Here is a 27,825-nt window from a genome sequence, read left to right on the forward strand (position 1 = left end):
GTGTGAGGAGATGAACATAAATTGATTTGGCAAAGGTTACAGTTGCACCACACTAACTTGTCTCCCTGTTCTCTGTTAGAATATCCAAGTACTTGAACCAAAAATTCAGTGTAAATTAGCAAATAGAATTTTTACTTTTAAATTGTGCCACAGAATTTGCATAAAATATTTTAAAAATGCTAATTGCAACTAGGGGCTTCAAAAAGCTGTCCTTTAATGAAAACATTAAAATGTATCTCTCAATAAATATCCAAACTGCTAGTTTGTCAAGAGCCATAATTTTATTAATATTTAATATATTCATCTTAATATTTCCATTGCAATAACTAATAGCTGCTATTGTTTTTCATAGGCTTATGATGGCTTTGCAAGCTTGGGAATATCACGATTATTGGAGCCTGCAGATATGGTTTTATTGGCCATTCCTGATAAACTATCTGTTATGACCTATCTTTATCAGATAAGGGCACATTTCAGTGGGGAAGAATTGAATGTGGTCCAGATCGAAGAAAACAGCAGTAAAAGTAAATACAAAGTTGGTAACTTTGAAACTGACACAAACAGCTCCATTGATCAGGAGCAGTTTTATGCAGAGATAAATGATGTTAAACATGAGACAACAGCACAGCAGCTAAGCAGTGTGTTACTTGATGCTTCATCTCAGGAAGACTCTATAGTCATCAGTGACAATGTTGGTGAGTCACAAAATGAGCATCAGACTCCTGATGATCTCCTGAATATCAGTACAACAATACCTTCCTCACGGAGGACTAAACATGATTCAGACTCCCAAAAATATGACCCTATCGAACAGAATGTTGCTAAAAGTTCTGTACTGGAGGATTCCAGCAAAACTGAAAGCACAGAGCCTGCATCACGACAAGCACAAGAACCACCATCATTAAACAAAAAAAAACTGCTGAAAGTAGACATTTTAGACTTGACAGATTCATCAGATGTTGAAAATCAAAAAGAATATAAATCACCAACACTTGAAGATGCTGTAACAGAGAGACACAAGAGTTCAGGGAATGGGAGTAACATTTCTGAACACGAGAGACTTCAGCATTCAGACGCTGTAGAAGGCAGAGGTCCAGGGGCCAGTTCCTCAGTTCGGAAATCTGTCACATCTCCAGTCCATAAATTAGGGTTCTCTTACAACAGAGATGCAGATCTTATCAAGAAGAAACGTGCAACGTTGCGTTACTCGGAATCAGAATCATCAAAAAATGTCAGTCCAGGTTTGAATCATTCATGTCAACAGAACAGAGGTGGAGAGGTAAGGATATTGTCTAAATGTTTCTTCCCTGTGCTATGCGCATTCTCAAAATCTATTTCACTTATTAACTGTTTTTATTTTATGAAAAATAAGCTAATTTACTATTTTAATCTTGTTTGATGTTTAGCTCAACTTTTCCCAACAGTCAAGAGAAATCACTGAAGAAAAGGTGAGAGAATGAGTCATTTATGAAATTTTGATTATTGAAATGTCTCAGCTCTTGTGTTTCACTCTATTGCAGTGTTTAAATTTGAAAATGGATGTGAGAATAGCCCTATAGTCTGCAACAAGGGAGCTTTCTCCTCTTTACATCATCAGCCAGGTGCCAAAAAAAGCCAGTTGTACAAATCCATGAGCCTGCACCGTGTGTTAATGAAAGGATCCAATTCTTAACCAGCAAATTGAATCATATTTCGGGGAGTGGAGGATGGAGAGAATCCAGAACAAGTAAATATCAGCATTCATAAGAACATAAGAAATAGGAGCAGGAGTAGGCCATCTAGCCCTTCGAGCCTGCCCCGCCATTCAATAAGATCATGGCTGATCTGAAGTGGCTCAGTTCCACTTTCCCGCTTTCTCCCCATAACCCTTAATCCCCTTGCCTACCAAAAACCTATCAACCCGCGTCTTAAATATATTTAGCGAGGCAGCCTCCACCACTTCAACGGGCAGAGAATTCCAGAGATTCACCACCCTTTGAGTGAAGAAGTTCCTCCTCAACTCTGTTCTAAACCGCCCCCCCTTTATCTTGAGGCTGTGCCCGCTAGTCCTGCTGTCTTTTCTGAGCGGGAAGAACCTCTCCACCTCTACCCTATCCATCCCTTTCATCATCTTATACGTCTCAATGAAATCTCCCCTCATCCTTCTAAACTCTAACGAGTACAAGCCCAGTCTATTCAGCCTCTCCTCATAGCTCAACTCCCTCAACTCCGGTATCAGCCTAGTGAACCTCCTCTGCACTCCCTCCAAGGCCAAAATATCCTTGCGCAAGTGCGGCGACCAAAACTGCACACAGTACTCCAGCTGCGGCCTCACTAGTGCCCTGTACAGTTGCAGCAAGACCTCCCTACTTTTATATTCAATCCCCCGCGCTATAAAGGCCAGCATCCCATTCGCCTTCCTGATCACCTGCTGCACCTGTAGGCTGGGTTTTTGCGACTCATGCACAAGGACCCCCAGGTCCCACTGCACCCGTAGCATTCTGCAGCTTTTTGCCCTGTAAGTAGTAGTCCTTCCTACCATTATTCCTACCAAAGTGGATAACCTCACACTTGCCAACATTGTATTCCACCTGCCAGGTCCTCGCCCACTCGCTCAGCCTATCTAGATCCTTCTACAGACTTTCCACACCCTCCGCACAATTTGCTGTTCCACTTACCTTTGTGTCATCAGCAAATTTCGACACCATACACTCGGCTCCCTCCTCCAGATCGTCTATATAAATGGTAAATAGCTGAGGCCCCAGCACCGATCCCTGGGGCACTCCACTAGTCACCAACCGCCAATCCGAATGGCACCCATTGACACCCACTCTCTGCCTCCTATTTGACAGCCAATCCCCTATCCATGCTAACACTCTACCACCCAACTCCATGCCCCCTAACCTTCTGTAACAACCTTTTGTGCGGCACCTTATCAAACGCCTTCTGAAAATCGAAAAACACCACATCCACCGGTTCCCCTCTATCCACCGCACTAGACACATGCTCGTAGAATTCCAATAAATTTGTCAGACACGACTTCCCCTTAACGAAACCGTGCTGCGTCTGCTCTATCAAACAATTCTCCTCAAGATGACTCGCTATTTTCTCCTTAATTACGGATTCAAGCATTTTTCCTACAACAGACGTTAAACTAACCGGCCTATAATTCCCTGCCTTTTGCCTGCTACCCTTTTTAAACAGCGGCGTAACATTAGCCGTTTTCCAATCTTCCGGCACTTCCCCGGAATCCAGCGAGGTTTGAAAAATAATCACCAAGGCATCCACTATCACCTCTGCCATTTCCTTCAGAACCCTTGGATGCATTCCATCCGGTCCTGGGGACTTGTCCACCATCAGTCCCTCTAGTCTGTCAAGCACCGCCTCTCTAGTAACAATGATCTCGTTCAGGCCCTCCACTCCTACCATCTTTCCATCGTTAACTCCCGGCAAACTATTCACGTCCTCCTCCGTGAAGACCGAAGCAAAAAAGTTATTCAAGGCCTCAGCCATTTCCCCATCCCCTACCACTAAGTCCCCCCTCTCATCCTCTAAGGGTCCAACGTTCACCCTAGCCAGCCTCTTCCTTTTTATATATTTATAAAAACTCTTACTATCCTTTTTTATATTTAGCACTAGCCGAAATTCATAGTTTGTCCTTCCTTTCTTTATCAACTTTTTCGTCATTCTTTGTTGATATTTAAACCTCTCCCAATCCTCTTCTTGTCCACTACTCTTAGCCACTCTAAACGCATAAGCTTTTAATTTAATACTGTCCATTACCTCCGTTATCCACGGCTGATTATCTCTTCTCCTTCGATCCTTCTTTACCATCGGAATAAATTTCTGCTGAGCACCAAGAAAGATCTCCTTAAAGATCCTCCACTGTTCCTCAGCAGACCGACCTTCCAATGTGCTCCCCCAATCAACATTCGCCAATTCCTCTCTCATCTTATCGTACTCCCCTCTGTTCAAACAAAGGACACAGGTCCAGGATCCTACTTTTTCCTCCTCCATCTGCATCAGAAACTCCACCATACAATGATCACTCTTCCCAAGAGGATCCTTCACCACAAGGTCCCTAATTCTACCTGCCTCATTCCATAACACCAGATCCAAGACAGCTCGCTCCCTCGTCGGCTCCAACACACACTGTTCAAGGAAACTATCCCGGCAGCATTCCAAGAACTCCTCCTCAAGCCCACCGTGTCCAACATGGGTCGACCAATCAATATGTAGATTGAAATCCTCCATAATTATCACCGTCCCATTCCTGCACGCTGCATTTATTTGCACGTTAACAGCCCGCCCCACCTCCAGATCATTATTCGGGGGCCTATAGACGACACCCACCAGCGTCTTCCTCCCTTTGCTGTTCCTAATCTCCACTCACATTCCACATTCTGCTCTTTGGCGCCTATATCTTCCCTTACTACCACCCTGATGCTATCCTTAATCAGCAGAGCTACGCCCCCCCCCTCTTTTTCCTCCTGCCTATCCTTCCTAAACACTTGATACCCCTGGACATTCAGCTCCCAGTCCCTGTCACCTTGCAACCACGTCTCTGTAATGGCCACCAGATCATATCCATTTGTGCTGATCTGCGCCACCAGCTCATCCACTTTATTCCGAATGCTTTGTGCATTCAGATAAAGTGCCTTCATCCCAGCCTTCACCTGGACCCTATTTGAAGGAACGCTACCAACCCTACTCCCTTTATTATTGGGACATCCTTGGCCTCTTCCCGTACCTGTACCCTCTCCTTAACTTTAGACCCTGTAATGTCACCTACCCTCGCACCCTCCCCCCGACTAGCTAGTTTAAAGCCCTATCCACAGTCTTGTTTATACGATTGGCCTTGGAGGGAGTGCAGAGGAGGTTTACTAGGCTGATGCCGGAGTTGAGGGGGTTGAGCTATGAGGAGAGGCTGAATAAATTAGGCTTGTACTCGTTAGAGTTTAGAAGAATGAGGGGAGATCTCATTGAGACGTATAAGATGATGAATGGGATGGATAGGATAGAGGTGGAGAGACTCTTCCCGCTCAGAAAGGACAGTAGGACTAGGGGGCATAGCCTCAAGATAAAGGGGGGGCGGTTTAGAACGGAGTTGAGGAGGAACTTCTTCACTCAAAGGGTGGTGAATCTCTGGAATTCTCTGCCCGTTGAAGTGGTGGAGGCTACCTCGCTAAATATTTTTAAGACGTGGGTTGATGGGTTTTTGATAAGAGAGGGGATTAAGGGTTATGGGGAGAGGGCGGGAATGTGGAACTGAGCCACGACAGATCAGCCATGATCTTATTGAATGGCGGGGCAGGCTCGAAGGGCTAGATGGCCTACTCCTGCTCCTATTTCTTATGTTCTTATGACTCTGGTCCCAGCACGGTTCAGACCAACACCATCCCATCTGAACAGGTCCCACCTACCCCAATACTGGTGCCAATGCCCCATAAATTCAAAACCATTCCTCCCACACCAATCCCTGAGCCACCCATTCACCTCTTTAATCTTATCAACCCTACGCCCATCTGCACGCGGTTCAGGTAGTAATCCAGAGATAACCACCTTGTCGGTTCTGCTTTTTAATTTCATTCCCAGCTTTTCATACTCCCTCTCCAGATCCTCAGTTTGCATTTTGCCTATGTTGTTGGCACCCACATGTACCACAACGACCGGATTCTCACCCTCCCACTCCAGGTTCCTCTGCAGCCCAGATGCGACATCCTGGACCCGAGCACCAGGCAGACAACACACCCTTCTGTGCTCTTTGTTATTGTGACCAGCTCTAGTCTGAGGCAAAACAGAATTTTTTTGGGAGAATTCCCCATTATAAGTGTCGAATTTGCGTAAAAACTGGAGTAAATCCCACTGTTTTTTCAGTGGGAATTTCAAAATGAATCCCCCACACGCTATGCACTGCTGAGTGCGTTAGCGTGAATCACACCAAAAATCAGTGGGCAAGGCTGATTCTCATTGGAGAGGCTGGCAGCAAAGCTGAGTGGGCCACTGCACATGTACTGATCTGTCAGTGCCCAGATCAGTGCCATGCGCAGGAGCCAGCACTGCCAGCCTCCAGATTGCTGGCCAGCTCAATCACTGGCCACCCCCCACCCTTTAATCCCAGGGATGCGGTTATTGATCACTGCTATTGCTCCTTGAGAGGATGAGCTGTCTGGAACAGCTGATTGAAAGGATTCCTGATGGATTTCCAGTATCACTGCCCTACTGCAATCTCAACAAAGCTGGCCAAGTAGCCAGTTAATCTTGACTAGGTCAAACAGGATGAATGAATTGTACAGTTATATTGGATCAGTTTAGATTGTTTGCTAAACCTATTGCAGAATCAGCTGGTTTCTTCCCACTTTCACTAAGGAATAGTAAAGCTTCTCAGCCATGTGTCCAGAGTCTAATCACATTGTATTTAGAATTACCTTTGGGACACCTGTTGCTTCATCAATTTCCAGATCTACCTTTACCCGCTAAGCAAAAAAAAACACAGGTCCGCCTGCAACTGAGAACGTTTTACAAAGAGCCAGGATTCAAATGCAGGTGAAAAATAATATGTTGAGGTAAAGCTGGACTACTTTTCCAATTCTGCTCTTCCCTGATTGGATGTGTGGTCAGTAACGAAACACGATGTCAGGAATTAAGAACATAAGAACATAAGAAATAGGAGCAGGAGTAGGCCATCTAGCCCTTCGAGCCTGCCCCGCCATTCAATAAGATCATGGCTGATCTGTTGTGGCTCAGTTCCACTTTCCCGCCCTCTCCCCATAACCCTTAATCCCCTCTCTTATCAAGAGCCCATCAACCCGCTTCTTAAAAATATTTAGCGAGGCAGCCTCCACCACTTCAACGGGCAGAGAATTCCAGAGATTCACCACCCTTTGAGTGAAGAAGTTCCTCCTCAACTCCGTTCTAAACCGCCTCCCCTTTATCTTGAGGCTGTGCCCCCTAGTCCTACTGTCTTTTTTGAGCGGGAAGAGTCTCTCCACCTCTATCCTATCCATCCCATTCATCATCTTATATGTCTCAATGAGATCTCCCCTCATTCTTCTAAACTCTAACGAGTACAAGCCTAGTTTATTCAGCCTCTCCTCATAGCTCAATCCCCTCAACTCCGGTATCAGCCTAGTAAACCTCCTCTGCACTCCCTCCAGGGCCAAAATATCCTTGCGCAGGTGCGGCGCCCAAAACTGCACACAGTACTCCAGCTGCTTTAGGAACTGCCCAAGAAGGTAAAATGGGACTTGCCCTCCCTTTTCCCCCAGCTCACTAACAAGACCAAGCCTCTAAAGGTGTTAGAAAAAAACTTTCTGCGCTGAGTTTCGGCACAAACATCAGCCCTGAAGTGTTCAGCTGAGGTGCTGAACAGACCCACACTGACGTCAGGTCGTGACATGACCTATTTTATAAATGTTCAGTTAGATATCACTACAGGCCTGTCAACAATAACTATAAATTTACATTTCCTTTCTTACAGTCATTCTGTACTGAACAATTAGTCATTCATATGTTTGGAATACCTCATTTCTTTTTACCCAAGATACTTTTAGTCTCTGTTTCAGACTATTCTCGTAGGCAGGCTTTATCTCTATATCTGAAGGAGAGAATTTTGATTTGCGTATTAACCAGTACCTAAATAAATACAATGCCCGTGAAATACTTCAGCTGCTGGTTTTACAATATCTGTTTTTGAAAAGCAGTAGAATTCTAACACTCTAAACTTTGAATTGCTTTAATGATCAAACAAATCTGTTAAAAACAGAACAAATGAATTGTAGTGTAATACAACGTATAACTTCGCAGAAGTTCTTGAGGTTCACTGTGCAATGCAAACCAACAAATAGTTTGAAGTGGTTAAATTATGATCCAAGTATTTCTTTTGACATAGTGGTTGTTTTACAACAACCAGAGCTATCTGCCCTGATTGTCTCCTCGCAAGCTCTACCCAAAGAGAAAAACAGGCTGATAACCAATATTGAGGAGTTTAAACACCTGCTAAATTCATAAAGAGCTGCCCCTACCTTCAGACAGCTGCCTTAGAGCAACCACTGCGCTGGCAATAATTAGATCAAGATGAGCCAAAGCTTTCTTATCCTGAGTGAAGCTGACTTTTAACCCTTAATTCACCATGATGAAATTCAAGATGCTTGTACTAAGTTTAATCTTAGAAAAAAAGTGCTTCATTTTTGTTCACCGTACTTTTAAGCTTCTTCTCCCTAATCATGAACCACCAACATTTCAAGAACCTTCTTTATCTGAGAAGTAGCCACAGTCTTGCATTAGCAAATGGAAATTAAATAGAATCTGACAAGCCTGTATGACATCAGGTCCAGTGGGTACTCATCTACCTCTGGAGAAACAACTTTACAATGTGGAAACACACAATCAAAAAGCAAGAGATATAATGCTAGGCACTCTGCAATGGTGTTCTAGAGATTGGCCAGATCTTACATGAGATACAACTTTTCCTTAAAGGTCAGAGAGAGGCAAATTGAATTCTGACTGATAAAAGCAAATTACTGTGGCTGCTGGAATCTGAAACCAGATTCAGAATTCTGACGGATGGTTGCTCTGACGTTAGACACCAAGTGCATTTTATTTATCTGTTTAGATTTTGCTTATGCGGCTACAAATGGCTGGTCTAATAATGATGTTGAGCACTAAACATACTGATTGCTGCAGGAGTCCATCTGCTTCACAACATCTACAACACATTAACTTCCACTTCTTTACATTCAGTTTTACTGTCGATTAAACTCCAAAATGGATCATTTTAAGAAAAAACTGAAAAGCATGACTTAATTTGAATATAGGGCCTTTGCATTGAATGGGGACAAAAGCTTATGTCTGATCCAATAAATTGTAAAGCAATATTTATTCCTAGTGTTCCCCTTTTTAATGCTAACTTGCTACATGGAGAAAGGATTCTCAACTGAGAATTCCCTTCAAGATGATTGAGAGGGTCCATCAGATTTGTCATACTACACCCTTAACACCCCCCACCACTACCACCACCTCCCAGAACATTCTCCCTTGTCCCCGCCTTTTATTCATTTATGGAATGTGAGTGTCACTGGCTAGGCTAGCATTTTTTGCCCATTAGTTGAACCACTGCAGTTCTGTGGTGTAGACACTCACACTACTGTTTGGGATAGATTTTGCCTTGGCAACAGTAAAGGAACAGTGCTGTGTTGCCAAGTCAGGATGGTGAGTGGCTTGGAGCAGAACCTCTAGATGGTGGCGCTCCAATGTGTGTGCTGCCCTTGCATTTCTAGATGGTAGTGGTTGTGAGTTTGGAAGATGCTGCCTTAAAAAGCCTTGGTAAATTTCTGCAGTGCATCTTGTAAATGGTCCACATGGCTGCCACTTTGTCGGTAATGTAGGGAGTGAATATTTGGGGAATGGGTGCCAGTCAAGTGGACTGCTTTGACCTGGATGGTGTCAAGCTTCTCAAGTTTTGTTGGAGCTACACTCATCCAGGCAAGTGGAGAGTATTCCATCATACTCTTGACTGGTGCCTTGTAGATGGTGGACAGGCTTTGGGGGTGAGAGTCAAGAAGTGAGTTACTCGGCGCAAGATGCCCAGCCTCTGACCCGCTCTTATAGCCGGAGTATTTATGTGGCTTGTCCATTTCCATTACTGGTCATGATAACCCCCCAGGATGTTGATAGTGGGCCATTCAGCAATGGTAATGCCTTTGAATATCAAGGGGCGATGATTAGATTCTCTCTTGTTGGAGATTGTCATTCCTGGCACTTGTGTGGTGTGCGTGTTACTTGCCATTTGTCAGCTCAAGCCTGGGTATTGTCCAGGTATTGCTGCTTTTGGAACATGGTGATCTGTTCTGCACTCTCTCTATTATGAAAAGGATGTAGAGGTACTGTAGGAAGTGCAAAAGGATTTATTAGAATGAAACCAGAACTGAGGGGATTATGTCTTTCAGGCAGGTTTTCACAGGGTAGGGCTTTTTTTTAAAACTAGAAAAGAGAAGACAGAGGCTAAAAACATTCCCAGTCCTCGGGCTTATTACCATTACCACATTACAAACCACTCCTTTTAATCTAATATCTTTAACTTTTTCTGTAAGCTATGGATGAGTCTTTCTTGCTGTATTTTTGTTGAACATTTTTAATTGTTTCTTAAATGTTTCCCAGTATTAATTTATTATAATATAATCTATTACAATAGATTGATTGCTGGCCGAAGTTGATTGGTCCAATTACCAGCTCTCTTCTCATATCTCCATGATTTACTTTGTTATAGTTTAAGGTTCTATTTGGGAAGGGAGCCTGTCACTTTCAATCTTATTATCAAATTCAGTTGTATTATGATCACTTTTTCCCAGTGGATCTTTTCACAGTGAGGTTATTAATTAACCCTGCCTTATTTCACAATATTAAATAGTTTCATCCCTAGAAAGTTCCACAATTTATTATTCCAGGAAGTTGTCATGAAAGCATTCTATGACATCATCTTCCAGACTTCCCAATTTGATTGGTCCAGTCTATATGAATATTAACATCCCCACAATTATTACATTGCCTTTGTTACAAGTTCTCAAGTTAAATAATGCTAAGTTTGTTCAGAGCACAGAATTAGAATCAAAGTTGTCGAATTCCCATAGGCTGCTTTCCCCTTTTTTGAAAGAAAGAACTGACTGCTGATGATTTAACCTGAGGGTCAACACACCTCGGGCAAGGTTGAGAAAGTGGGGCCTTCATAAATAACATCAGCTGGTACAGGAATTGAACCCGCTCTATTGGCTTCATTCTGCATTACGAACTGGCCATCCAACCAATTGGGCAAACCTTTGCTGCATTCCCTCCATAGCAAGAACATCCTTCCTCAGATAAACTGCACACTATGTTCCAGGTATGGTTTTATCAAGGCCCTATATAACTGAAACAAGACATTCCTATTCCTTTATTCGAATCCTCTTGCTATGAAGGCCAATGTACCATTTGCTTTCTTCACCACCTGCTGTACCTACACGCTTATTTTCAGTAACTAGAGAGTTGATTGATCTGTTCTTGTTACTCTAATTAAAATTACACTAATCAGTGTGATTTTAATTTGCCCAAGTTACTTTTGCAGTTGCAATCCATTCCTTCCTTCTCTACAATGTCAAACACCTTTCCACTGCACAACTGCACACTAGCCATCAAGAAGCAGCATTTTAAATCCTGTTGTTTAATGACATCTCTTGCACCATTTCTCCTGCCACCAGTAAACCCAGCATCCAATCCCTGTAGTTGTCCAGTCCAACTCCTATTCAAATCCAAATTAACCCATCTGGAAATTAGATGAGGATCTCAGCTTTCTATTGTCCCAGTATAAAGTCTGGACCTGCACTGCAGATAACTGAAGGTGTATGTGCTTTTCTTGAATACTTTATTCAAACTTTTGCTCTGATTAAAAAAAATGGCTCATTTTAATAAGAACATAAGAAATAGGAGCAGGAGTAGGCCATCTAGCCCCTCGAGCCTGCCCCGCCATTCAATAAGATCATGGCTGATCTGAAGTGGCTCAGTTCCACTTTCCCGCTTTCTCCCCGTAACCCTCAGTTCCCTTGCCTACCAGAATCCTATCTACCCGTGACTTAAATTTTGTAGATGAGCAGGAACAGAACGGAACGTGATTTTGTTTCTTTCCCAGTGAAGAAGACCTTGCTTCATGCATTTTGAATGTGCAGATGTGGAAACATTTGCTGGTCTGGAGTCTGTATTCCTTATCAGTGCAGAGTTGTGAAATCTAATATTGACATACTACAAAGGCTTTCACAGGTTGTTAATAGTTTTTTTTAAATGGAAAAATTAAATGTCATCTGGTTGCTTTTAGTGCAGGCATTATAATTTTGTAATTGAGCTAAAAATGTGATTTTCTGGGGAAGACCTGTCTCCAACGTTGTAAAATATAATTTCTTACTATGTATAATATACATTTCCCCATGATAATGTCTGTAGAAAGAAAGAAATATTGCTTACAGATTGTAAATTCAGACAACCTTAATGGATTTTATATTCATGCTTTGCTTTAAACAGAGGATAGCAACAAGACAGGAAGAACTGAAAGAGCGAGCAAGACTTCTTCTGGAACAGGCCAGGAGAGATGCAGCAATAAAAGCAGGAAATAAACAGTCGACCACCCAGTCAATCACACCAACTCGCAACAAGCATTTGAGTGAGGTAATAGTCTAAAATTGCAGTTTCTGGAACACAATTTGTCACCTTAGCAGACCCCTTATGATGTTACTTCCTCGAGGATGTGTTGCTTCATAACAACAGGACCATTAGATGTGGAGTACACGGTGTAAAGTTTATCATGGATGCAGAGTTATTGTGGTGTTGCCGGCAGTTAGAGGATCATGGTGTTTTAGATCAAGAACATTCTATTGGGTCACATTATGCTGCTAATGAACAGCACGTGTGAGACCTAGCCTGTTCCCTTAACATTGCAAGATTCCTTTGACGTGACAAGATGATTTGTTGTAGTAAACAAGGCACACTTGAATTGAAACTGAACACTAAGGACTAAGGTCTGTTGTTGGATAAGCTGTTTTTGGGGGAGTTAAAAATTATCAACTTGTTGACTAATTGAATTATGAAGTTAATATTTGGGACTGTGCCAAAGTACTCCAAGTTGAACATATCTATTAATGGATCTCCTGTGGTGTTGCTCCTGCCCATTCTGTGTACATGCCATTTTGAGTTGTGGAAAGTAGAAGATATTTTGAGGGCTGTCGTTTTACTGATTGAATAAGGACATTTTGATTTTATTACAAAATTTTATGAGAGCATTAGTAGTAACTTTGTAGTCAACTTAAAAAGAATGTATGTTTAGATAGCATACTCAGCAACCTCAGGACATCTCAAAGCACTTCCCAGCCAATGAACTACATTTGAAATGAAGTCACTGTTGTAATTAAACAAAACACATGAGATTCAGGGATATGGAAGCAGTGCAAACAAAATTAAATCTTAGACAACTGAAGAAGAAAATTGCCGTCAATGAGAGCCAAATCCATGATTACACTCAGATTCCTTTGAGCTTCATCTCTCACTCTTCCTACGTTATTCATAATATATTTGTTCCAAGCATTTTCCTGGCATTTAACTGTATCAAATTTCATCTACCACTCATTATCCCAATTGCACATTTTATCTAATTACTATTTTAGGTCCCTGGGTGCATCATTTGTTTCAACAGCCAATCCCTCTAATTAGTATCATCTGCAAACATAACCAGTTTACATTAGGATTTTGTGTCTAGAGTTGTTGCTGTAGATCAGAAACAGGAGGGGCCCCAAAACTAAATCCTGGGGCACTCCATTCAGTATTAACGCCCTCAGCCCCTGGCTCTTCCATCACCTGACACCCCATGCTGTTTTCTTTCATTCAATCAATTCCTTTCCTTGAAATTAAACTGCTTTTGGTGTCAGAAGCAGCGTTTCATTAGCAATCCTATCATCACAGTCATGCAGTGGTGATAATATGAGCAGATCTCCTGTGACATTGCTCACAGTAAGTGGGAAGCGATACTGTTTTATGACTTGTAATGCACAATGTGGTGTTCTGCTACAATAGTGAAACCCTTCAAGGCTGCAAAGCCCAAATGCTGCTAAACAAACACTTGGTTCATTGCTATTTAGGTTGCAGATCATAACTTGGACTTTATCATTTAATTGAACATGCCAATGATTTTTTAATGAAGCTGCAGCTATTCTGATTCACGTAGACTCTTGCTGGAGAGTTGCTGTATATTCCATTGATGGTCTTTATTTTCATCTACTTTTCGGTGTGTTACAGAAATGTATGATTTGATTTATTATTGTCACATGTATTAGTATACAGTGAAAAGTATTGTTTCTTGCGCTATACAGACAAAGCATACCGTTCATAGAGAAGGAAACAAGACGGTGCAGAATGTAGTGTTACAGTCATAGCTAGGGTGTAGAGAAAGATCAACTTAATGCAAGGTAAGTCCATTCAAAAATCTGATGACAGCAGCAGGGGAAAAAGTTGTTCTTGACTCGATTGGTTTCGTGACCTTAGACTTTTGTATCTTTTTCCCAATGGAAGAAGGTGGAAGAGAGAATGTCCAGGGTGCGTGGATTATGCTGGCTGCTTTGCTGAGGCAGCGGGAAGTGTAGACAGAGTCAGTGGATGGGAGGCTGGTTTGTGTGATGGATTGGGCTGCAATCACGATCTTTTGTAGTTCCTTGCGGTCTTGGGCAGAGCAGGAGCCCAGACCAAGCTGTGATACAACCAGAGAGAATACTTTCTATGGTGCATCTGTAAAAGTTGAGACTCATAGCAGACAAATTCATTAGGCTTTTGAGAAAGTAGCGGCATTGGTGGGCTTTCTTAAATATAGCAGTAGTGTGGAGAGCCCAGGACATGTTGGTGATCTGGACACTTAGAAATTTGAAGCTGTTGACCATTTCCACTTCATCCCCGTTGGTGTAGACAGGAGCATGTCCTCCACTACACTTCCTGATTGTCGATGACAATCTTCTTGGTCTTGCCGACATTGAGGGAGAGATTATTGTTGCTGCACCAGTTCAACAGATTCTCTATCTCATTCCTGTACTCTGTCTCAGCATTGTTTGAGATCTGACCTACTAGGATGGTGTCACCAGCAAACTTGAAAATCAAGTTGGAGGAGAATTTAGCCTCACAGTCATAGGTGTATAAGGAGTATAGTATGGGGCTGAGGACACTGCTTTGTGAGGCTCCAGTGTTGAGGATGATCGTGGAGGAGGTGGTGTTGCCTATCCTTACTGTTTGCGGTCAGTGGGTTTGGAAATCTAGGATTCAGTCACAGATGGAGGCCACAGAATTTGAAGATGAATTTTGTAGGAATAATGGTGTTGAAAACATTTGAATTGTGCTCCATATTATCAGTGGATCTTACATGATATAAAATCATCAAAGAATTACAGCACAAGGAGACACTCAGTCCATGCAAATGTCTGTACCAATTCTCTGCAAGAGCACCTCAAGCTTGTTACACTTATTCACCTTTCCTTGTAGCCCTTCAATTTTTTTTTCAAATAATACCCCTTAGAAAACCATTGCATCTGCCTCCAGCAAACTCTCAAGAAGTGCACTCCTTATCTTGCTGTGAAATAATTTATTCTTTTGCCGTTCACCCATTTCATGGGGTGTTGGTATCAGTATTGGAGCAGGGGAGATCTGTACTGTTGGGACTGTCTTCACCTAAACCAGCCTGGGAACAGTGTTCTCGTGAAAAGATGAATAGGGTGGTCACAAGGACTTTAAACTAGCAAGTCGGGGAGAAGGGAAGGATGAAACGATGGGAAGTTTAATAGCGAGCAAAGCAACAGATTAGCATGTGGGGAGAAGGTTTCAACTACACGGAAAATTACAAAATATGGTAAAAGGGAGAAAAACTCAGGAGGTGTTATTAATGGAGCTGTTAGGATTCAAAAACGTTTAAAAACTAGCATAAGGGCACTTTACTAAATGCTCGTAACATTCAAAACAAGGGAAATAAGTTGAAGAGACAAATCATGATGACTGAGTATGATCTTGTGGACATTACAGAGACATGGTTGCAGGGTGGTCATAACTGGGAGTTGGATATCCAGGGGTATCAGACTGTTTGGAGGGACCAACAGGAAGGTAAGGGAGCTGGTGTAGCTCTGATATTTAAGGATGATATCAGGTAGTGAGAGATGATATTCGCTCAATGGTGAAAAGCGTTGAATCCATTTGGGTTGAAATCAGAAATAGCAAGGAGAAAAGGTCACTGATAGATGTTGCCTATGAGCCACCAAATTATAATGTCAGAGTGAGGCAAACAATAAACAAGGAAATAACTGATACATATAAAAATGGTACAGCAATTATCATGGGGGACTTAATCCACATGTCAATTGGTCAAACCAGGTCAGTCAAGGCAGCCTTGAGGAGGAGTTTATAGAATGTATCCACAATGGTTTCCTCGAACAGAGATCAGTGTCCTCTGGTTCTTCACCTTCCACCAATGGGAACAATTTCTCCCTATCTATCCAGACTCATGATTTTGAGCACCTCCATCAAATCTCCCCTCACCTTCTCTTCTCTAAGGAAAAGTACCCAAACTTCTCCAATTTACCCTTAGAGTTGAAGTAACAATCGGTTTGTGCTTTACAATTCTATGGTAGCTTTCCTTAATTAATCGACTTGTACCCAGTTGACAGTTTTGTCCCAATTTGCATTTCACTCAGGTCAAACTGTTTAGAAACATAGGAAATAGGAGCAGGAGTAGGCCCTTTGAGCCTGCACCACCATACAGTATGATCATGCACTTTCAGATCCCACTCCCGCTTTCTCCATACCCCTTGATCCCTTCAGCCATAAGGGCAGTGTCCAGCTCCCTCTTGAATATATCTAATGAATTGGCCCCAACAGCTTTCTGTAATTGTTGACCTGACCTGTAATTGCTTGTTTATCCTCACCCTTTTTTGAACAAGGGTGTAATATTTTTGATTTCTCCAGACTTTTGACACCAGCCTGTATCTAAGAAATATGATGTAGAGATGTTGGCATTGGACTGGGGTAGACACAGTAAGAAGCCTCATAACACCAGGTTAAAGTCCAACAGGTTTATTTGGTAGCAAACGCCACTAGCTTTCGGAGCGCTGCTCCTTCATCAGGTGAGTGGGAGTTCTGATTGCAAACAGGGCATATAAATTTACATGAATAATGATTGGAACGCAAGTTTTTACAGCTAATCAAGTCTCAAAGATACAGACGATGTGAGTGGAGAGAGGGTTAAGCACAGGTTAAAGAGAAGTGTACTGTTCCCAGCCAGGATAGTTAGTGAGATTTTGCAAGTCCGGGCAAGTCGTGGGGGTTACAGATAGTGTGACATGAACCCAAGATCCCAGTTGAGGCCGTCCTTGTGTGCGAAACTTGGCTATCAGTGTCTGCGACTCTGCACTGTCGTATGTTGTGAAGGCTGCCTTGGAGGACGCTTACCCGAAGGTCAGAGGCCGAATGCCCATGACTGCTGAAGTGTTCCCCAACAGGAAGAGAACAGCCTTGCCTGGTGATTGTTGAGCGGTGTTTATTCATCTGTTGTCATAGCGTCTGCATGGTCTCCCAATGTACCATGCCGCGGGACATCCTTTCCTGCATCAGGTGTACACTGTTTCCCCGGAGCAGAGAAGCTATGACATCTTCTCCGGAGCCTTCAACATATCATTGATGAAGACGAACATCTCGCCAAGGCCATCCCCACTTCTTGCCTTCAAACAACCGCACAACCTCAAACAGACCATTGTCCGCAGCAAGCTACCCAGCCTTCAGGAGAATAGTGACCATGACACCATACAACCCTGCCACAGCAACCTCTGCAAGACATGCCAGATCATCGACACAGATGCCATCATCTCATGTGAGAACACCGTCCACCAGGTACATGGTACGTACTCTTGCAACTCGGCTAACGTTGTCTACCTGATACACTGCAGGAAAGTATGTCCTGAGGCATGGTACATTGGGGAAACCATACAGATGCTACAACAACGGATGAATGAACATCGCTCGACAATCACTAGGCAAGACTGTATTGACTGTATGTATTGTCTGGAGACAATACACATCTCTTTAACCTGTGCTTAACCCTCTCTCCACTCACATTGACTTTAAGACTTGATTACCTGTAAAGACTCACATTCCAATCATTATTCATGTAAATTGAGTTTGTGTCATTATATGCCCTGTTTGTGAACAGAGCTCCCACTCGCCTGACGATGGGGCAGCGCTCCGAAAGCTAGTGGCATCTGCTACCACTTCAACCTGGTGTTGTGAGGCTTCTTACTCTAAGAAGTATTATAGAGGCCAGTGCCTCTGCAATTTCCATGCTTACGTTCCTCAGTATCCTCAGTTTCATTTAGTCCAGCCCTGGTGTCTTATAAAGTGCAAGAACAACCAAGCTTTCTAATATCACGGTTTTATCAATGTATAGCCCACTCGTTGCCTCACTTCCTCTTTTTTTTTATGGTTTTGGTAGCATCTTCTTCCTTAGTAGAAACAGATAGAGCTGCAGTACTAAATGAGTAATTTCTGCCTTCACACACACATTAATCAGCCCCTTTTGCATGGTGATTTGACAAATAGGTTGCTTTAGTACATTGAGGGTTAGGGCTGTTTAATGCACATTATTCATGGCGGGTGCTAACATGGTGATTGAATATGCTGAATTTATTTTTGTCATGTTCTGGATTCTCTGTTTCTTTGAACAGAAAGTAAATGTTCTTTTTACTTTAAACCAGTAAAGTTGTATCAGAAAATTGTGCATCTTTTGGGAAATGCACAGCAAGGGAGGGGGTTATTGAAATGCTTGCAAATTGTGGATTCTAAAAGACCAACCTACTTGTGAAACATAACATTTCTGAATTTTGTCTCGATTAGAAGTCTTTAACTTCATTTCTGTGTTAAAACATGACATGGATTATCCTGTTAGCTTTTTATATAAAATAATCAACTACCTCAGTAGTTACAGGCTTTTCTATTCAACTGGAACACCCAAGCTTGTGTTTACAAAGTCCTCTCTTCAATATTAGGCTAACTGTTAGTCACTAAATTAGCTAAAATTTCTTTCTGCCAATATAATTTAGACTTACCCCTTTGCTACCACTCTGCTAGCAGGACCTGTCTGATATCCAATCTTGTAGAATATAGTTTCCAGTTAAACAGTGGGAAGTCTGAAACATCATTTTAGGTGCCCCTGCAACATACAGTCTGGATTTTTGCATCAATTCCTTCTCTGATCCCCATTTATTTACAGGAAATAGTACAAAATCCATAATTTCTATTATTTTCTTAAAATTCAATTTTGATGAAATATGGGACTATGAGTCTGGCTGCACAATACTCACTCTTTTGGCCACTAACTGTCCTGCCAAGACCCCAGTATGGTGGACAAGATGCATGCACATATTTCCAACTAGACGTTTGCCATCTGATATACTGGTTAAGGGGAGCATGCTTTCATCAGGAATGGACCAATGGGATCATTTTAAAGGCAGAATATTTGATTTAAATAAAGATCTTGCACTGTTTGCAGGACCAGTTTTCAATATTTGAATGTGATGGAGCTTCACACTCTCTATGCTGAATTCACACAGCACAAACAGAGCAAAAGGAGCCTTCCCCAGGAATCTTTAAAGGGATTGCTATATGTTAGTTGTTGATTTCTTCTTTCAGTGCACTGATAAATTTGATGTTTTATTGTGAGGTTTATCATTCTGGAAAATTCATTTTGTTCAAACATCAAGATTTTACACTTCATTGGCTGGTTCACATTGTTTGGCTGCAGTCACGAGAGGTGTGGCAGGATTGGCTGGACTGGAGAGTGAGAAAGACAGCAGATTGGAGGAGGAGGACATGGTGAAGGTGGCCATATCCACAGAGGTTCTTCATGAAGCAGTTCTTACTAACTTTACTCAGGGACAATATTGAAGACATACCAGAATTTTCTCTCTTATTGACGAGATGCCCAATCAGGTGGGAAAATGGTGTATAGCTCACAGGCTGCACTGGCAACTTTTCCCACCATATTTTCAACAGATAGTCAAAGAAATCCTGGGGGCAGGTCAAATTCCAACCCTTCTCACCTGAATCACCTCACTGGAAGACCTGGGGCAGTGTCAGGGTGCTTCCCAGGCATGGCTGTCTCTCTCTGTTGAAAGTGGAAGCAGAAAATACCCCCCGCCCCCCTACACACACACACACACACACACACACACACACACACACAACTATAAAAACAAAATGCTTGAGACACACAGAACAATGTTCTGTAGAAAATTCTGTTGTTCAAGGTCATTTACTTCAGCAAGGCATTCGATAAGGTCCCCTATGCAAGACTTATTGAGAAAGTGAGGGGGCATGTGATCCAAGGGGACGTTGCTTTGTGGATCCAGAGCTGGCTTGCCCACAGAAGGCAGAGAGTGGTTGTGGATGGGTCTTTTTCTGTATGGGGGTGGGTCACCAGTGGAGTGCCCCAGGGATTGGCTCTGGGACCCTTGCTGTTTGTGATTTTTATAAATGACCTGGATGAGGAAGTGGAGAAATGGGTTGGTAAGTTTGCTGATGACACGAAGGTTGGAGGTGTTGTAGATAGTTTGGAGGGATGTCAGAAGTTGCAACGTGACATAGATAGGATGCAAGACTGGGCGGAGAAGTGGCAGATGGACTTCAACCCGGATAAATGTGTAATGGTACATTTTGGCAGGTCCAATGGGATGAAGGAATATAGTATTAAGGGTAAGACATAAGAACATAAGAACATAAGAAATAGGAGCAGGAGTAGGCCATCTAGCCCTTCGAGCCTGCCCCGCCATTCAATAAGATCATGGCTGATCTGTGGTAGCTCAGTTCCACTTTCCCGCCCTCTCCCCATAACCCTTAATCCCCTCTCTTATCAAGAACCCATCAACCCGCTTCTTAAAAATATTTAGCGAGGCAGCCTCCACCACTTCAACGGGCAGAGAATTCCAGAGATTCACCACCCTTTGAGTGAAGAAGTTCCTCCTCAACTCCGTTCTAAACCGCCTCCCCTTTATCTTGAGGCTGTACCCCCTAGTCCTACTGTCTTTTTTGAGCGGGAAGAGTCTCTCCACCTCTATCCTATCCATCCCATTCATCATCTTATACGTCTCAATGAGATCTCCCCTCATTCTTCTAAACTCTAACGAGTACAAGCCTAGTTTATTCAGCCTCTCCTCATAGCTCAATCCCCTCAACTCCGGTATCAGCCTAGTAAACCTCCTCTGCACTCCCTCCAGGGCCAAAATATCCTTGCGCAGGTGCGGCGCCCAAAACTGCACACAGTACTCCAGCTGCGGCCTCACCAATGCCCTATACAGCTGCAGCAAGACCTCCCTACTTTTATATTCAATCCCCCTCGCTATGAAGGCCAGCATCCCATTAGCCTTCCTGACCACCTGCAGTGTGTCTTTAGCAGTGTGGAAGATCAGAGGATCTTGGGGTCTGGGTTCATAGAACTCTCAAATCAGCTTTGCAGGTAGAGGATGTGGTTAAGAAGGCGAATGATGAACTGGCCTTCATCAATCGAGGAATTGAGTTTAGGAGTCGGGAGATAATGCTGCAACTTTATAAGACCCTGGTCAGACCCCACTTGGAGTGCTGTGCTCAGTTCTGGTCGCCTCATTACAGGAAGGATGTGGAAGCGATTGAAAGGGTGCAGAGGAGATTTACAAGGATGTTGCCTGGATTAGGTGATGTGCCTTATGAGGGTAGGTTGAAAGAGCTTGGTCTTTTCTCCTTGGAGAGACGAAGGATGAGAGGTGACCTGATAGAGGTTTATGAGATATTGAGAGGTGTTGATCAGGTGGATTCTCAGAGGCTTTTTCCCAGGGTTGAAACGGTTGCCACAAGAGGTCACAGGTTTAAGGTGCTGGGGAGTAGGTACAGAGGAGATGTCAGGGGTAAGTTTTTCACTCAGAGGGTGGTGGGTGAGTGGAATTGGTTGCTGTCGGTGGTGGTGGAGGCAAATTCGATAGGGTCTTTTAAGAGACTTCTGGATGAGTATGTGGGTCTAAATAAGATTGAGGGTTATAAGTAAGCCTAGTAGGTGGAGATATGATTGGCGCAACTTGTGGGTCGAAGGGCCTGTTTATGCTGCAGTTTTTCTATGTTCTATGTTCAAGGCATGCTGCATTTAAATTTCTTTGTGTTCCCACACATACCCACGTGTACTGACACTAACCCTGACTTGGAGCAGGGCCTGTGCGCTACCTCCCACACTACTGCATGGCCATCTACAACTCAGAGTCTAGGGAAGGCAGTGGCCTAGTGGTACTCGACTTGTAATCTGGAGACACAGGTTCAAATCCCATTATGGCAAATGGTGAAATTTGACCATGAAACTATTATCAAATGTTGTAAACATCCATCTGGTTCACTAATGTCCTTTAGGGATCCTTATCTAGTCTGGCCCAACATGTGACTCCAGATCCAAAGCAATGTGGTTGACTCTTAACAGCTCCCTCAAGAGCAATTAGGGATGTGCAATAAACACTGGCTCAGCCAGTGACATCACACCCCACAAAAACAATTTAAAACATGGTTCAGTCAGGCAGAATCTGTGGAGAGAGAAACATGTATTCCACAAGCAAAGACATGTCAGTATTTTGAAGTAATTAAAATGATCCTATAGCAGGAATGTTGCATGATGCCTAAGTGATGGGCTCCATTGCCTGTGTGCCCACATCTAGGTGGCTTTTTTGTCAGTAAGGTAAATGGTGACGTCACTTTGACAGTGATATATTGCTGTATTAGCATAGTGAGCACAGTGGTATTGGAATCAGGCTGTGTGGGATAACAGTGGCTGCTCGAGCCTGTACCCCAGGTATATTCTACCAATGGCCAGCTACTAATTTCATTTTGAGTATTCTCTTATCTCTTCCTTACTAATTTTCTTCTCTTTGACCCACCCCTCCCCCAGCCTGGCACCCCCTGCAACATTTTCTTTGCTAGAATATTGTGTGTATATCAGTGATCTTCTAGCTGATCAATCAAATAGCCATAATTCCAGGTATGAGTTTTGATAGTGGATGGCGACAGTATATTGACATTGACACAGCAGGGCTTAGTCCTTACCTTGCTCTGCGTCAGTTTATGTGCATTTCCTACATTGAGTGCTGATCAAAGCAGAAATCTTTGCAAAGTTTCTAAACCTAACCCAGGTTTTGAGGCTAGTTGTACCTTGCTGTCACTCAGTACAGCCTGAGGATCAAGCTAAACTGTTCCTCGTCACAATGAGTGAATGGGAACACCTGGAAGGAGGAACACAATTCTCAATTTTTTTCAGTGCACTGTAATTAAGTCATGAATATATAAATTGGCACAATGTGTAAATAAAATGGATGTAAAAAGCTATAAGTAAGAGTAGGAATTGTTTGTACCAATGACATTTGATGCATTATCAGATTTGCAAATTTTGGGGAGTGTGAAAAATGATGAGAGGCTGTTAGGATATTTGGCAACCAGAAAGTGGCTAAAATTGGCGATAAAACTACAGTAGCAAAATTGTGCTGCAAAACACAAATAAAAACAGAAGACAGTGAGTAGTAAGTGGCATTTCATTTTACCTGCAAGTTTAACTATGATTTCATTCCTTTTAAAAGGTGTGTTTGGTTAATCTAGGCTTTTATGCAAGACTGCATGCAGTCTTTGATATGCATTATTTGAAGATTACAGTTAAAAAGTATGATTAAAGTGTTCTGCTTCCTTGTGATATAAATTCAGAATCAGAATTTTTATCTCCAGCTTCATTTTTTCTTACATAAATGAAACCTATTCTATTTCAGACACACAGGCTGTTTGGTGGGTGATAATGTTAAACGGTATTGTTGAAGTATAGTTGATATTCCAAGAGGAGGGTTGTGCCATATAGTAAAATTGACAAGGGCATATTATAGATAGAGGGCATGAAAGCATTACAGTGAATTGGGGAAAAAATGCCTTTTTTTTCTGACAGTGATTTAATAATGCCATCAAGAATAAGGACAAATAAATATTTGTAATAGTTGCATAAGTGTGTGGATGAAATGTAGGTTTTTTTTACTGCCATTAAAAGTAATAACTGGGCACAGAAAGCAAACTGCAATTTTACAGGTTACAAACCAGGATTGATTCTAGTAAAATACAGCACAGAGGCTTTCAACTCATGGACAGTTTGTAAATCCCTGAAGAGTCATAAGAACATAAGAAATAGGAGCAGGAGTAGGCCATCTAGCCCTTCGAGCCTGCCCTGCCATTCAATAAGATCATGGCTGATCTGTTGTGGCTCAGTTCCACTTTCCCGTCCTCTCCCCATAACCCTTAATCCCCTCTCTTATCAAGAACCCATCAACCCGCTTCTTAAAAATATTTAGCGAGGCAGCCTCCACCACTTCAACGGGCAGAGAATTCCAGAGATTCACCACCCTTTGAGTGAAGAAGTTCCTCCTCAACTCCGTTCTAAACCGCCTCCCCTTTATCTTGAGGCTGTGCCCCCTAGTCCTACTGTCTTTTTTGAGCGGGAAGAGTCTCTCCACCTCTATCCTATCCATCCCATTCATCATCTTATACGTCTCAATGAGATCTCCCCTCATTCTTCTAAACTCTAACGAGTACAAGCCTAGTTTATTCAGCCTCTCCTCATAGCTCAATCCCCTCAACTCCGGTATCAGCCTAGTAAACCTCCTCTGCACTCCCTCCAGGGCCAAAATATCCTTGCGCAGGTGCGGCGCCCAAAACTGCACACAGTACTCCAGCTGCGGCCTCACCAATGCCCTATACAGCTGCAGCAAGACCTCCCTACTTTTATATTCAATCCCCCTCGCTATGAAGGCCAGCATCCCATTCGCCTTCCTGACCACCTGCTGCACCTGCAAGCTGGGTTTTTGCGACTCATGCACAAGGACCCCGAGGTCCCTCTGCACCGTCGCCTGCTGCAGTTTTTCGCCACGTAAGTAATAGTCCTTCCTACCATTCTTCCTACCAAAGTCGCTCGTAACTTAGTCCATAAATTAATTAATCCATAAGTAAGTGCGCCCACAGACTTTTCAATTGTATAGTTTAAAGCTCTGGACTTTTGTTTTTATTTGCCCTCATAATATTCTGTTGAGTTGGGAAATGTAAAGCAAGTGGTATGCACCCATAACATTAACCCAATGTTTTCACCTACTACTAATACCTCCTTGTTTGCGCACTTTAAAACTGTTTCTTGGGAACTAATTCTTGGAAAGAGTATCTTGGGATCCAGGTTCTGAGAGGCAGACAGAGAGATCCCATTTGTGACGGGAAGTGACCTTGCACAGATGTTAGATGGCCAGCTGAAAATATAAGGGAAATAAAACAGCATTGAGCAATCAGGACCAATTAAAACTCATGAATAGCCAGTTGTGTTACGTATTCTGTGCATTTATATATATGGTGAAAACGCCACAGGATATAATGAATGATTTGCTGCCTGGGTAATTTGCAGGGGGTGTGGGTAAGAAAGAAGAGGAGGCTGATGTGTATCTGACCTTACTGGCCAGAGTGGAACAGAAAAGATGTCGGTATAGATTCTGTGGAAGTTTATTTGGAGTAAAGTTTCTGGTCCTGCTGGCTGGAATGATTGCAGGTGGGGTGGAAAATTTGGGCCATTGAAAGGTCTGTTGAGCTGACCCTGCGCAGGGATTTCCGGTCTCCAGGCAAGAAGGACGAGATAATTCCTGCCCTTTGTTACTGTTGTAGATGAAGAGCATTTCTCAGAATAAGCTCTCTTTATGTGGCCGTGAAGATGATCTGTGAAAGGGAGTGCAGTGCAGTTAATGGGCTGAATGGCCTTCCCTTTAAAACAAAATATATGACTAAGAAAACATTAATAAGAAAGGAGTTGCAGGAAAAGGTCCCCTTATGCAATGATCCGAAGAAACATTGCTTAAAATTTACTCTTTTTTAAAACAAATGTCTTTACTGAAACCAAAAATTAAATTTTTAAAATGTCACCTTGGTGATTTAGTCTGATTTTTATATTGTCTGTTAGGCAGCAACATTCCTAGCTCAGTCATTTGCCATCCTATCCAGAATATTTCAGGAAGGTAAATTAGCAACTCCTATGATGGTGTTAAAGAGATAAATTTATAAATAGAATTGAATACTTGTTAAGGCCATTGTGCTGGTGAGTTAAGTTGAACTGTGTAATTGTTTAAGTGGGGTGAAGATCTCGAAGAATTATGGATAGCAGCTCTAATAGTTTATGGTTTTTAGGATTTGATTGAAGTATTGAACTAATGAAAGGTTTTTATCTCCCAGTTTTCTATTGCCTAATGCCTGCTAGTGGCACTATTAAGCCAATAAGACTTTTATTTCACAAATGAGATATCTCAAGTGCCTTTGATAACAGTTAATATTAATTGTTCTGTACATTCCTCCGTCGGTGTTGATGGGTGGTCTTCAGAATCGATTGATACTTTTATCCAGAGTACTGTAATGGCTAGCCTCCAGCAGTGAGCAAATTGGTAATTAATGAACAATCACTGGTATTGTAAACTGCATCCCGTTAATTTTCCCTTTGAGTTTTAGGAATTGTCATCTCCATTAGGATGCCATCAGTAACATTGCCGCATCTCGCAATGGCCCCTTGGCATGAGACCACATCGGCAGGATTTCTCACCCATTAGCAGATCAGAGAAGCAATTTCACAGTGTTTGGCCTGGGTAATTAAAGTACCAAGCACTGGGTAGAGTTGGGAATTCATGCTCAATTCCAGAAATACCAGGTGAGCTTCCTTGTGTTCAGTGGGACGTTATGATTAGTTTAATTGGGCTTTGTTTGATTTTAGCCGCCGAGACAATTTGTGCCATGGCAATCCAGTGACTTTTCATTTCTGTGTCTGTGACCTGTGCTGACATGAACTCGTACAAAACAATACTTTAAAGTAGAAACTCTTCTCTTTAGTTACAATGCATGTCATTGCTGCTGGCAACAGAATGAAGTACAAGCGTAGAGATGTATAGAAAATAGAGTGAGCGCAGTTAAGTGTGAGGAGTCGCATGCTCTCTCAGTAACTTTAGCTGTTTTTTGCTTGTTACCTTCCAGTGGTTGCCTATTAAAATGACATAGTTTGGTGGGGCATTTTGGCCTAACCATTGGGGTGTTTCAAGCAGCCTTGTCAGTTGATGTTCTTGAATTAACTTGAACTGAGATCAAAGCTTTTTTCAAAATGGAAAATAGAAGAAAGGCACCACCAGAGCTAATCAAACACTTTGCACAATTTTCATCTTTATTCTCTGCTTTTGGCATTGTTTAACTGTTGTACAGTATTAACTTTAGAAAATTAAACCAATTGCAATTGCCAACTGAAAATACCAAATGTGCTAGAACATGTGAAACCTGTAATATTTTCAATTGGAATATTGTTTGAACTAATTTAACAGGATGGTTCACAAAACGCTTTTAGCTGTAAAATTTTACAGTGGCATAATACGATAGGATTTTATTGTATTTGATTGAAAATCATAGTTAGCAAATAGTATTGCAATATTAATCTAAAATTGTTTCAAATTGATTGTGGGTTAGCCCCAGAGAATAGATGTAAGTCTGAAAATATAAGAATATAAAGGCGGTTAAGACAACAATATACGATGTAAATAACATCTGAAAATCTTATATACTGAGAACCTGGGAGGTTGTGGTAGAAATTAAATGTAGATACTTGGAGGATTTTGCTTCTGGTCTCCATCAATGAATTTCTACCCCATAGAATTGATGTCATTTCTCTCCCCCCTCTCATCATGTTAGTTACCCCATATGTAATTGAGGGCATATACAGGGCTTAGGATTCTAGATGAGACCCCTTTTAATCCTGTCCCCCTCATGGAAAGAACATAAGAAATAAGAAATAGGAGCAGGAGTAGGCCATCTAGCCCTTCGAGCCTGCCCCGCCAGTCAATAAGATCATGGCTGATATGTCGTGGCTCAGTTCCACTTTCCCGCCCTCTCCCCATAACCCTTAATCCCCTCTCTTATCAAGAACCCATCAACCCGCTTCTTAAAAATATTTAGCGAGGCAGCCTCCACCACTTCAACGGGCAGAGAATTCCAGAGATTCACCACCCTTTGAGTGAAGAAGTTCCTCCTCAACTCCGTTCTAAACTGCCTCCCCTTTATCTTGAGGCTGTGCTCCCTAGTCCTACTGTCTTTTTTGAGCGGGAAGAGTCTCTCCACCTCTATCCTATCCATCCCATTCATCATCTTATACGTCTCAATGAGATCTCCCCTCATTCTTCTAAACTCTAACGAGTACAAGCCTAGTTTATTCAGCCTCTCCTC

General features: G+C 42.4%; 1 protein-coding gene across 6 annotated transcripts in view; it reads left to right on the forward strand.

Moving 5' to 3' along the window:
* ehbp1 (EH domain binding protein 1) overlaps window positions 1–27,825 on the forward strand; it is a 302,265-nt gene that overhangs the window by 170,607 nt on the left and 103,833 nt on the right. For all 6 annotated transcript variants that reach the window (XM_080199948.1, XM_080199950.1, XM_080199951.1 and 3 more), the window contains 3 exons: window positions 353–1,279; window positions 1,407–1,448; window positions 12,025–12,168. In XM_080199948.1, the coding sequence (XP_080056074.1) occupies window positions 353–1,279; window positions 1,407–1,448; window positions 12,025–12,168 (1,113 nt within the window). The remainder of the gene's footprint in view (window positions 1–352; window positions 1,280–1,406; window positions 1,449–12,024; window positions 12,169–27,825) is intronic.

Source organism: Carcharhinus amblyrhynchos, chromosome 12, assembly GCF_965287045.1.
Source record: "Carcharhinus amblyrhynchos chromosome 12, sCarAmb.v2.hapA, whole genome shotgun sequence".
Classification (NCBI taxonomy): domain Eukaryota; kingdom Metazoa; phylum Chordata; class Chondrichthyes; order Carcharhiniformes; family Carcharhinidae; genus Carcharhinus; species Carcharhinus amblyrhynchos.